Source organism: Acartia tonsa, chromosome 4 (genome assembly GCF_053477335.1).
Source record: "Acartia tonsa isolate MP-2025a chromosome 4, ASM5347733v1, whole genome shotgun sequence".
Taxonomy (NCBI): Eukaryota; Metazoa; Arthropoda; class Copepoda; order Calanoida; family Acartiidae; genus Acartia; species Acartia tonsa.
This window is the reverse complement of record NC_137263.1, coordinates 53406134-53418794: the sequence shown is the minus strand read 5'-3', so window position 1 is coordinate 53418794 and position 12661 is coordinate 53406134. Positions and strand designations below refer to the sequence as shown.

At 34.5% G+C, this 12661-nt stretch overlaps 1 protein-coding gene across 2 annotated transcripts in view; it reads right to left on the bottom strand.

The window, feature by feature from the left end:
- The window catches only part of LOC145317772 (V-type proton ATPase 116 kDa subunit a 1-like), a 24846-nt gene continuing 12185 nt past the window's right edge, over positions 1-12661 (bottom strand). For both annotated transcript variants that reach the window (XM_080159039.1, XM_080159040.1), the window contains 11 exons: positions 7566-7615; positions 6814-6901; positions 6304-6402; positions 5814-6069; positions 5028-5457; positions 4466-4553; positions 4148-4284; positions 3481-3619; positions 2927-3137; positions 1654-1765; positions 1-1248 (listed from right to left, as the gene is read on the bottom strand). In XM_080159039.1, the coding sequence (XP_080015165.1) occupies positions 1191-1248; positions 1654-1765; positions 2927-3137; positions 3481-3619; positions 4148-4284; positions 4466-4553; positions 5028-5457; positions 5814-6069; positions 6304-6402; positions 6814-6901; positions 7566-7615 (1668 nt within the window). In that variant the 3' untranslated portion in view covers positions 1-1190. The remainder of the gene's footprint in view (positions 1249-1653; positions 1766-2926; positions 3138-3480; positions 3620-4147; positions 4285-4465; positions 4554-5027; positions 5458-5813; positions 6070-6303; positions 6403-6813; positions 6902-7565; positions 7616-12661) is intronic.

The window sequence follows — 12661 nt, the reverse complement described above, 5'->3', positions numbered from 1 at the left end:
TTCAAATGCTAATAAATGTATTTCATATAAATGATATTTCATATTTCAATCTTAAAAAATCATTTTAGTACAAGAATCAATAAATAGTTTTTTTCATGTTTAATAAATACTAAATCTAATGTAAAAATAAATTATTAATATGTTTTTAGTTTACCTTAAATAAATGAAAATTTAGTTATTAAAACTTAAGTTTTTTAAATCACATTTTTAAAATCACAAATTCTATATGGCCAAAATCTTTTTATAATTCTAAAGTTAAAAAAAATTGTAATTAATCGAAATTAATTTTACTAAAATAAAGCAGTTTTTGATCACTCATAATTTTAAGCACCCAGATTTCTATTAAAAAAACAAAATAAATCTATGATTGTAACATTTTTGTAAAATCTAACTTATAAAAAAAAAGTTTAAATCAGGGATAAAAAGAATTTTGACAACCAGATTAAAATCATAAAGTAAAAAATATCAACAATTCTACAATTCCATTAAGCTAAAGGGATAAGACAATGATCGATAATTTAATGTACATCCCAATGATGATACACAAAAAATACCCCTTCTGTATATTATAATTAGTGGTTGATTCTTTTAGACACTTAAGTTAATGAACCAACCAATCCAAATTCAATAAAAGTTCCCAAGGTATTTAATCCAACGAGCAAACTTTTAGGACTAGTGTAATAAACATCCCAATGTCCCCTCCCTAGCAATAATTTCCCCATTTTTAATCTGCTGCCCAATCCTTGATATCCCTGATGATAAAATGAATAAAAAAACATTACAAATGAAAATAATGATATATAATCAAACATATAATCAAAAGGCACATTTTAACATTTCCATCAAATTATAAAAACTGTTTTTTACATAGTTGAAATAAAAGGATTAGTATTTAAAAAGAAAAATATAGTAGATCAAGCTTCACACAGGTCCCGGGATGGTTTCAGGCTATTTTTAAAACAAATAAGTCTTGGGATGGTTTCAGGCTATTTTCTATTAACAAAACTAGTAAATTTTCAACGCCCTTTTTCTACAATTTTTCTTCTAAATAATAGTCCCTATAATCAAATTAAAAATAAAATAATTTTAATAAAAATCTGATGGAAAATGTTTATTAGACAAAGTTTGGATATTGTTGATTAATGGAGAGCTTTCATAACTTCTCTGGGATGCTTTTAGGCTGTTTTCTATTAATGAAGAGCTTTCATAACTTCTTTGTCGTCGGCTGCGGCTTCTTTCAAACATTGTCTACAAAAAAAAAAAAAATTTAATCAATAATCGAGTGTTATATCCCCAACTTGGTCAAAATTACCTAAGTGATGAAATTAAAAGATTAGAATTAAGAGCTTTTTCTTTCAAAAATGCCTATTTGAACAAAGAATCCACCAACCCCCACCCCACCCCCACTTGTTGTAACAAAATTGAAAATTAGGAGAGTGTAGTTCATTATTTGTTTATTACTTTATGCAGGGCCCAGGAAAATCTTTTACAATTCTAAAAATTTACTGGAAGTCTGAAACCATCGAAAATCCGCAGTCCCCGTTAAAGTTTTTTTTTTCAATTTCTTGCAAAATGATAAGTCAAAATATTTAAATCTTATGTTTCCTAAGGCCTTTATACTTAACACTAAGCGTATAGTTGTGAAAACTGTACCTGAACGAGAAGGGTACAAATCCATAGCCTTCACCGGCGTAGAACTTGCTCTGGAACTCTACCCAGTGCAACCTGAGGGTATGCAGGAAAGCAGACAGGCCCTCCATCAATACTAAAATGGTAAATATTTTAAAATATTAAAAAGTATAACTGTTTACTTTAACTTGGTATTTTTTAAACAAGAATGAAAAATGATGGTCCATTGAGAAATACTGAGGAAGGACATGTGAAGAGTCGTGTCAAACATTTTTTATAGCCGAGTAAGAAATAGATAGGAAAAATATGAAATGTTATCAAAAAAAAAGAGATAATCTTATTATATAAAGTATTAAGGTTATTAACTTTTTATGGTATTATCCTCTTAGAAATTTTTTTTTCAATTTTGAACTCAAATTTTCAAAGTTGAAAAAATTTTCTTAAGAGGAAAACGCCCTTTTTATTGTCTGATGCTAAAAATCTCGAAAATTGCAGGTTGTACTAATCAGTAAAGACTTATAAATATCTTTTGTTGGTTTTAGGCTGTTTTTTTTCTAATTTTCAGCCCTCTCCTAGAGGCTAAGAGCTGCCAACTAGTTTAAATAAAATCAAAACACTATAGAAAGACACTTAATAATGAAGCTTCGCTACTCACGCCAGGCTAAAATTGAATCAAGACAAAAGTAAGTGCCGAGCTCTGGGACCTATGTTTGGTGAAATTAGACATAAAACCATAATGATTCCAGGTAAAACCAAAATATTTCAGCGGGATCTTTTTGAGAAAATTAGATTTGAAAATTTCAGGTTCAATTTGCACCCCCTAGGAGTTGCCGTATAATAATGACATGAAAAGCAAAGATTATTTATTTAAAATTTTGAACAACTTTGCTTTTATGAAGCCTTTCATAAAACCTCTCTATATATGATTTATTTAAGACTGAATTTCCGTGACCTTAGCAAAGCAACTGATAAAAATGACCATTAATTAACTCCCTTCAGGAGTGGTTTTATGAAGAACTTTATAAAAGCATATTTAATTTGTTCAAAATTATAAATAAATAATCTTTGCTTTTCTTGTCATGATTATGCGGCAACTCCTAGGGGGTGAAAATTGAACTTGAAATTTTCAAATCTAATTTTCTCAAAAAGATCCCGCTGAAATATTTTGGTTTTACCTGGAATCATTATGGTTTGATGTCTAATTTCAGAATCACCATACATAGGTCCCAGAGCTCGCTCGGCACTTACTTTTATTTTGATTCAATTGTAGCCTGTCGTGTACTAAAAACCTTCTTACCAAGAATGCTAATGGTGAGAACAGCCCAGAAGGCAAAGATAACATAGAGGACAATGGCGCCAGTGTATCCCTTCCAGGTCAGCGCTATCTTCATAACCATGGACCACAGCACCTCGGACAGCTGGGCGTGGGCTAGGGACAGAGCCCACAAACGCAGGTACGAGGCTGTGTGTGAGACTGATCCCAACACATACTCGATTGTATGGATTGCCTGAAAAAAAATGAAATTATGATTGCCTATAGGTTGCGTGGGGAGTATTTTCCCTTTTTTTTTTGGGGGGGGGGTATCCCACCGCCCAACAAGGGATCTCAAGGGATAAGACAATAAATTCATATACATATCCAATGAAAATTAACAAAATTATTCATTCTATAATTATTTTACTGATAGGTTTGGACAATATTAATTTAGAATCAACAAATTAAAATTCAAAAAAAGTACCCAAAAGATTTTGAACCAACGAATTAGATAACGGGATTATAATACTTTGGGTACCAGTATAATAAAAAGCCCAATGTCCCCTCCTTCCCTGGGCAATAGTACTAATGAATACCTGATACATCATGACTTCTCCCATGGGTAGTTCATCATGACCACCGCCATGGCCTCCTCCCTCCTCCTCCTCAGGTTCAGCTCTGTCTATAAGCTCTTGTCTCTGGGAGTCCTGCAGACGGGCAGCACGCTGTTTTCTCCTTTAAAAAGAATAGTTTCAAGTATGATATTTGACAAGTTCATCAAGATACATTTTTATATAGAGGAAGCTCAATTGGGATAGAAAACTTATGCAATATTACCTAGATCTGTAAAAGTCCTTTGTTATTTTCTCCGCTTTAGAATTGACAAATACCTTATCAACGTCCCCCCCCCCCCCCCCAATTAGAAGCACCTATTCATGTACTGTATTGATTATTACTTTGATTTAAAAGTAAAACTTGTAGCTGGCTAAAATAACTATCGCCCCTCCCCATACATCCCCTTTACCCCATTCCCTCTCGTCCTACGAACTGACCAATAAAAAATGTCATGTTATCATCCCAAATTGACGACAAAATTTCCTTGTCATAATATAATACAGGTTGTCGTTTATTCTATAACCTTGCAATCTAATTCAATTTGAAATTGTAAACAATTTGTGCAGGTATTTAAATTAGGACTGAGATAACTAACTAAATAAGTCTATTAACTCACTAAAGAAAATGCTTATGAACCAAAAATCTTACTTGTAAGCGACATAGGAAGGTTTTCCGAATAGCATGACTGGAACCATGAGCAACCCGTAGACCACCAGGAACTTCTGGAAGCCGGCCTGACCCGGGAACATGAAGATCTCGTAGTTGTTACCGTTCACGTGACAAGCCTAAAATATATAAGTAAAATAGCTTAAAACAATCCCAAGCCTTGAATCTAAAACTAAATTAAAAAGGAGAACTCAACTTGTTAGGTTAGATAATAGGTAATTTTTCTGTCCAATTTTATTACAGAGCCCCTAAATGCAAGGGACTATGCAACTAGTCTCATAATATTTTAATAATATTTACCTCAAGTTTTTCATCAACGTCTGCGTTCTTGAAGAGGACCATGTTGATAAAGGTGATGAGAAGATTGGGGGCACAGTGTTCACTGTATCTGTAATAGGAATAACGATTAGTTACATTAATAAGTAGTAGGATGTATGTGTGCGTTCACTATTATCTGTAACAAGATTATTATCAAAAGTTGTCGCAGCTAGTGTCCTATTAACTCTAGCATTGGAATGTGTGTCTGTGTTAAATTACTGAAAATAGAATATTATTTTAATAGATCCAAGTTATTTGCTAAGCTAAAGTATCTGGACGTTTGTGCATATGTGTGTAACAAGATCATCATCATTAAGTAGCGCAGTTAGTATCATAAATGCTAAAGTGTTTAGGTCTTTGGTAACCTTAAATCTGTTTTAACCGTTTGTCTTTTTGTACCGCAAAAAAATCACGTTTGCCATTAACAGAAGGACAAAGTTAATGAAATATAAAGTTGCTTTGCTGACAATCTACAGAAATAAAATCGAAGTTAATCTGTTTTCTTCCAAATTTCACATTGTACAAAAGAATGAGGTGAGCGTACCTGCCAGTGTAGTTGGCCCCATACAGGATCCACTTGATAAAGATCATCAGGATCAGATATCCAAACAGGCACAGGAAGAAGAACAGCTGTGGCAAAAACTCCAGGATAATCTCGTTGTACTTCCTCTTCAACAGCTTGTTCCACAGGCTCATCATGACGCCGAATGTCATGTGGATGACGCCGAAAATCAGGGAAATCTTCATCTTGTACGTGTTGAGGAAGCCGATCTTGTTGGAGGCCGTCTGCCAGATGGGGTCGATGCCGAACACGTACGGATGGCCGCTGTACTGGTTCACGTTCTTCGGGTCCAGCATAGCCATGGTCTTGAAGTCGATGGGCGTGTCGTTGGTGATCTTGAAGGTCATGTTGGTGGCCCAGTGGCTTCCAAAGATGTTGAAGGATTTAGAGAATATGTCGTTGTAGATCAAACCTGAAATAAAGAAAATTTTAATTTTTGATTAAAAGACCTTTATCTGTGAGTCATAACATAAACGATCCTGTATTAAACTTTAGCTATAGAAACTACAGTAAATGTTTCAGTTGTGAACAGGGATCTCAGGGGATTAGTCAATGGACGATAAATTGCTATACTACATCTCCAATAATGTCGAGAAAAGTTGATTAAATTAAATATTTGAGTCAACAACTCTGGTTACTAATTTGATTTACAGTCCAATGTCCTCTTCATCCCTGAGTTATGACGGAACTCGAACTTATTATCCATTCGTTAAAAAAGAACGCAACGAGATAAAACTAAAGAATCTGATGTGATTGTTAATTGTATACCTGTATAAATAGAGAAGATGGACATGAGGAAAACAATATATCTGCCACCAAAAAAGATGATGAAAATCTCTGACGACTCCTTGTGCTTTTCCAACTTTGTTTCTCCAATGATCATAGCGAGGGCTGCGACCAGCATGATGGCGCCGTGGCCCGCGTCGCCAAACATGACGGCGAACAGAAAGGGGAAGGTGGCGATGGTGAAGGCTGCGGGGTTCACCTCACGGTAGGTGTTCATGCCGTACGCGTCAATAAGGTTCTAAAAAACAATAAAAATCTAAAAAAAGTTTCATTAATATATTGTTTAGTTGCGAATGTCTGATTTTAAAACGATGTTTGTCTGCCAAATTCAATTACTTTTTTTCCCTCAATTTTTGTGCATATTTATATTTATCATTTAAAATTCATTTTTAATCTCGTTAGGACATAAGTATTATCTGTTTGTTTATTTATGCATTCCTGATTTATTGGCAAATTTAAACAAAAACTGTACCTGGAATCCCATGGTATACTTGTTAACCCTGTTGAAGGTGGGATGCTGCTCCGTGGTGGGGACACGCTCAATAGTGGGTGACACAGACGAGCCCGCATTCTAGAGGGTTAATCCATTAAATGATTATTTTTTAGGGGGAACATAGGACTGTAAATTATACTGGCACCCAAAGTTATAAAGACGTTATCTTATTTGTTGGGGCCAAGGCTTTGGGTACTTCTATTGAATCGTGATATGTTAGATCCAAACTAGTAGTGTTCAAACTTTTCAACCGATAATTGTAATTTACAGAAGGGGTAATTTTGTTTATCATCCTTGTTGATGTAAATCAATTTATCATCCATTGTCTTATCCTTTAAGATCTCAGGAGTATATTATTACATTTAAAATGACAATTTTTATCCCCGTCAAATTCTAACATAAATGAAGATTTTAAAAAAAATGTTCAAAAGCATCTTTACTACTTTAGTAATGTTAACATAAAAACTAAAATCTTTTTAAGGACTATGCCTGAGCTCCAGAATTGATGGCTTGTTTAATGGCTGGAATATCCGCCACAGGCATCCAACATTCTCCAATCAACACACGTTGGGCGTCCCTGATTAGTGACAATACTTGAATAATGGATATAGAATACACGTGGATATTATGACAGGGAAAAATTGTCGTTAATTTTGGTTGCCAACATGGACAGTTTTTGGTCAGTTCATTCATCCAGTAGGAGGGGATGGGGTAAAGGGGTGGATGGAGAGATCGTTATTTTAGCCAGCTAGAAGTATCACTTTATTAGAGTACATGATAATCTCGTGTAAGATCCAAATAATAAAAAATCCATTACTTGAATCTTTTTATTAGATCGCCTTTTAAAAACTAAAGATGGTATTCTGTCAAATTTCCACAGTTATGATTTGATTACACTGACTTTTATCAAATAAGGAACCGAGGGAAGACATTACACTAGTTTTATAATAACATTTTCTTATTCGTTGGCTTCACAACCTTGGGGACTTTCAATGAATTTGATTGTTTGTTTCATTGAGTTGAGTGTCCAAACGTTTCAACCACTAAGAGTAATCTAGAGAAGGGGTACTTTTGTGTATCGTTAATGGGAATGTACATCAATTTACCGGACATTGTCTTATCCATTTAGAACTCTGTTTTATTGAACTGAATCTTTATCACATAAGGAACCCCTTGAAGATATAAGGAACATTAAAAATATTCCTATTGAATTTTGTGTAAGATATTATCAAGTATCGAACCTAAGACTGAATTGGTTGAGGATATGATATACAGCTTTCATCTTTCTCACCTAGAAAGTAACATAGTTTTATTATCTAAACTGTAAAGATTATAAAAATGTAAAAAATGTAAAAAGAAACTTGTCAAGCAGGGTTGCCGAAGGATCACAACGGGAATAGCGACTTCTCACGAAGGCTTCGGTTCCTTAATTGTTCCGAACTTGTGCTTAGAGGAGTTGCAACCAATGGTAGGAGGATGTCTGCACACACAGCAAGATATATTGTATTATTTATCATCCATTATTAAGATTCACATTTGTTATATATTGGACATTGTACTGGCTTGGCAAGCGCTAAAGTACAGCAGTGGCTCCACAACCCTTAAAGGGTTATGCCATCCATCTGGTACAATGTCGCATGGAATTCTGTTTGTAAAATATCATTTTAATATTAAGTTTTGAATTTGACTTGGCAACTAGGTGGAGACAAAGTTCAGTCAATTCCATGCTGGGTACTCTTGTAAACATGTTATTATGCTATTATTGTGCTCCAATTTGAACTACGAAGAATCAAAGATCAAAGATCCTGCATAGTAACTTATATATTGTACACTAATTAATAATAATAATAATAATAGAACTTTTATTCAATAACTCTTCAATCCTGTTATGAGTAAATCACATAGACAATTAATTATTATATTGAAATTACATGTTAATATTTCATAGTATATCGATAATAATTATATGTTTTTATTGTTACTGGTAAACATAATTGCGGAATTTGATAAACTAGGTGATTTCTCTTGGCGGCCCAGGTGTGGCTGAGCCTACTTCGGGCTGGACTGTGGTTGGTGTCGGTACCACTTTCGCCGGCCGGTAACCGCCAAATAAATGCGGATCAGAAAGTTATCCGCTCGTGGTTCCACCGCTTTACCATCTGCGAGCTCGCCTTCACATCAGCTTTGCCTGCAACCCCTTCTCCATAACCTCCATATGTCAACCTGTACAGCAATGTTAGTACGTGACCGGTCAACGAGTTGACCGGCTAGCGATTAGACAGATAGATGGATTTTGCGCCCGACATGGGAATATGAACCTAATCATGACATATAGACATTTCGTGTGACTACTATAGTAAAATTGAAAGCAAGGAAAATTTGGAAAGAAAGAAACTAAAAAAAACTGCGAAAAAAAAGAATTAAGATTAAAAAGAATTTTGATTAAAAATAGGAATTAAATTGGAATTAAATAAAATTTGTGAGAATCTCAGCAGGTTTCTAGATGCGCTCCCCCGTAAAAGTAATTTTATTAAGTTGAAAAAAATGAAAGAAAAATTGCTAAATTTTAAAGTTAAATGTTTTTGTGAAAAAATTTATTGAAGAATAAAAATATTGAAAAGAAGCTGCCAAAAAACTGATAAAAAACTATAATGTAAGAAAAGAGAGGTTGTAAGAATTTTTGTTGAATGAATTTAATTGCAGGGGTTAACATCTAGTAAGAATTCTATTTTGAACGACGACCCGACGACGGGGATGTAGGTATTTAGGTCGGACTCGAAGGACACAATGTACGCCCTCCAGGAGCTCCTGGTTTTACTGACCCGGACAAGGTAGTCTAAAATAAATTAGATAAATTAATTAAAAATAAAAATAAAATTAAGTTGAAAAAGAAAATGAATTGAAATTGAATTTGAATTTGAAAAGTTAAGATTAAAGAAGAATTTCTGTGTGTATTAAGTCCTAGGTAGCTAATTTAATATTAATTGGTCACTTGTATTTAACGTTCCCTGGCCGTTTACAAAAACCCTGTCGTCCTCGAATTAAGTTTCAACCCTTGCTAAATTTCCAATGAATCCCTTAGTCCCTGAGACAACCATGTATAATCCCAATGAATGAAAAGAAGGAAAGAGAAAAAACGTTGCTTGAAGGCTTCAAAATTTTGTTTGAAATTTAGGACAGAATGATCCGATGCCATAATTAAGTATGTCAAACCTATGCGTGAAATATTTAAAAAATGTACAAAAGAACTTCCCAACCGTACACTCATTTTAAATATGATAGGGATAAAGATTCCAAAAAAGGAATCCTTGTAAAAATTTAATACTTGAATCCAACTTAAACTGCTCTGGTGATTATGAGTATGAGTATGATGTTATGATATGTTGTTGCCTGCATAAAGTGTAAAAAAAAAAACTATTGATAAATTTAAAAAATAAAGATAAAAGATAAGAAAATTAAGAATGAAAATAAAGAAAATAAAGAATGAAACCATTATATTGAGTTTAATACAAAGTAAAAAGCTTTTCGTTTAAATTCCAGGAATGTAGGTATAGTTTTTAAATTTTCAGGTAATGTGTTCCAAAGTCTTGGGAAAAAATGTAATGGTGAATTAAATATAAAATTTCTATTGGCTTGATCTACTATAAAATTATTTCTAAATCTGGTTTCATAATCGTGAATTGTATCACGTGTGTTCCAAACACCATCAAATACTCTTGGCTGCATATTGTTTTTATATTTGTACATAAATAAAAACACTTCGTATTCCATTTGTTTTCTGATTGGTAAAATTTCCAATTGTTTAAATAAAATATTTGATGGAAAACGGCGTGGTTTTTTTGCTATTAAGCGGCAGCACTCCTTTTGGAGCTTTAAGATTGGCTCCAATAAGATGTTTGGAACAGCAGTGAATACAATTAAACAATAGTTGAGAACAGACTTTATGTAGGCAAAATAGAGCAATTTAAGATGTTGCGAGTCAAGTATATGACGCATTTGACGTAATGAGTATACGATTTTTAAAATTCTTTTGTGCATTAAATTAAAATGGATTTTAAAAGACAATTTCTCATCGATTTGAATACCCAAGTGCCTTGCGGCTTGTTCCCCAGGGTTACTATTCGAGAAAGTTATATGATCTAGCTTCTGGATTTTTTCTGGAAGGTTTTCTCCTTCATGATTAGAATTGATAAAAACTGGAAACTGTTTTATAAGATTTTTTTCCTCTTCCGTGAAATTTTGTCTTGGCGATTGAAACAAAACAACCTTGGTTTTTTTGCTGTTTATAATAAGTTTATTACTGTTGTACCATTCGGTAATTTGAGGAAGAGTATTTTCAATCTTAGTAAACAGATCCCTGATGTTGTCAGCTGTTAAAAGACAAAATGTGTCATCTGCAAAAAGAGACAGCAATGCGTCTCTAGTGGCAGAGTCTAGATCATTAACTACGATAAGAAAAAGGAGTACACCGAGTGTACTTCCCTGGAGAACACCGATAAGGATAGATAGTACATCAGAAAATTCTCCCCCAAACGCAACCTGTTGTGACCGTCCTTCAAAGTAGCTTTCGAACCACCTCAGGACCACTCCACGGCAGCCATAATGCTCGAGTTTTTTCAACAAGATGTTTCGATCTACAAGATCGAAACACTTCTTGATATCAATTAATATCCCGGCGCACACTTTCTTTTCGGAAAGTGCCGCCGTGATACGATTGACAAGATCAAGAACATTATGTGCCGTGGAGAGTCCTGGGCGGAATCCGAATTGCCGCGTGGAGAAAAAGGATCTTTCATCTAAAAATTCATATAGTGTTTTATACATGATCTTCTCGAGTGGCTTCGAGAATGTGTTGATGATAGAAACCCCCCTCCAGCTATCTAAGCTGGTCAACGGCCCTGATTTATAAACGACTACATTCTTGCTCACTTTCATCCCTGAGGGAAAAATTCCCTGTGAAAAGCTAAGATTATATATGTGCGTCAACGGCCGCAGCAGGTTTGCGGCACATTGAATTAAGAGTTTACAACTTACATCGTTCACGTCCTTGGCCGTCTTGGGCCTGCAGCTCGTTATTATGTTAAATACCTGGAGCTCATCCAGGGGAGGAATGAATATACTATCATTAATGGGGGGGGGGGGGTAAATAATCCCTAAAATCTTTTGATGTTTGGGGAATTTCAGTGGTAAGGTTCTCACCCAATTTTGCAAAGTGGGAATTAAAGGCGTTGGCTATTTCCTTTTTGTTCTCAATTTTTGCTCCATTAATTTCCAGATATTCAAGATCACTTGAATACTTGGATTTACCCATTACCTCCCTTAATACTTGCCATACTTTGCGGCCATCTTTGCCCGCTTTTTCAAGCTCAGATTGATAGTATATTCTCTTTCTCTCCCTGCAAGTTCTCTGGTAATTATTACGGTAAGTTGAGTACCTATCCTTATTTTCTTCTGTTGGATAACTCAAGGATTTCCTATACAACTTATCCCTAAATCTATTGCACAGCAGAAGGTGATTAGACATCCATGGCGACTGCGGCATGGTCCTACGATTATTGCGAATTTTGTCCTTGGGACAACAAGAGTTGTAAAGATTAAAGAAAATTGAAAAAAATTTCGCATAGGCTAAATCAACATCCTCTGTGCTTAAGACCTCATCCCAGTTTTGTATTGATAGTTCATAATTGAGGTTATCAATATTTGCTTCTTCCAAAAATCTTTTTTCAAAATATTGTGGTTTTTTTGGGGGTTTTGGAATAATATGTGAAAAAGAACTAGACAAAACAAAATGGTCTGATAGGTCAGTGACAATTACATGTGAGTCAACAAAATTGTCCAGGAAATCCTTGCAAAAAATTGAATCAATCAATGAGTACGAGAAATTATGTACTCTGGTTGCTCTTAACGTTAAGGATAGATACCCATTACTTACCATTAAATTAAAAAAACGAGATGCAGGACCCAAGACATCATAAGTCGTGAAGAGATTTAAGTTGTAGTCTCCCACAATGAATACAGGGAGGTTGCTATCATCAATCACATCTAAAAAGTCACCAAGTATGTTAAAAAATGATTCAAGGTCCTCAGGGTTTCTGTGTGGAGGTCTATAAACGTTAACTATCAATGCCTTAAAACTCCCTAATGTGACTTTAACACACATAGTTTCAAAAATATGTGGCACAAAAAAATTTGGAAATAAAACTTTTGTTTGATATTTGCTATGAACAAACAGCCCTACTCCCCCGCCCCTCCCTTCTGGTCGGGGGGTGGAGATAAAGTTGTAATTTATTAAACTTAAACTATCTGTGTTAGAGTCCTGTGACAACCAGGACTCCTG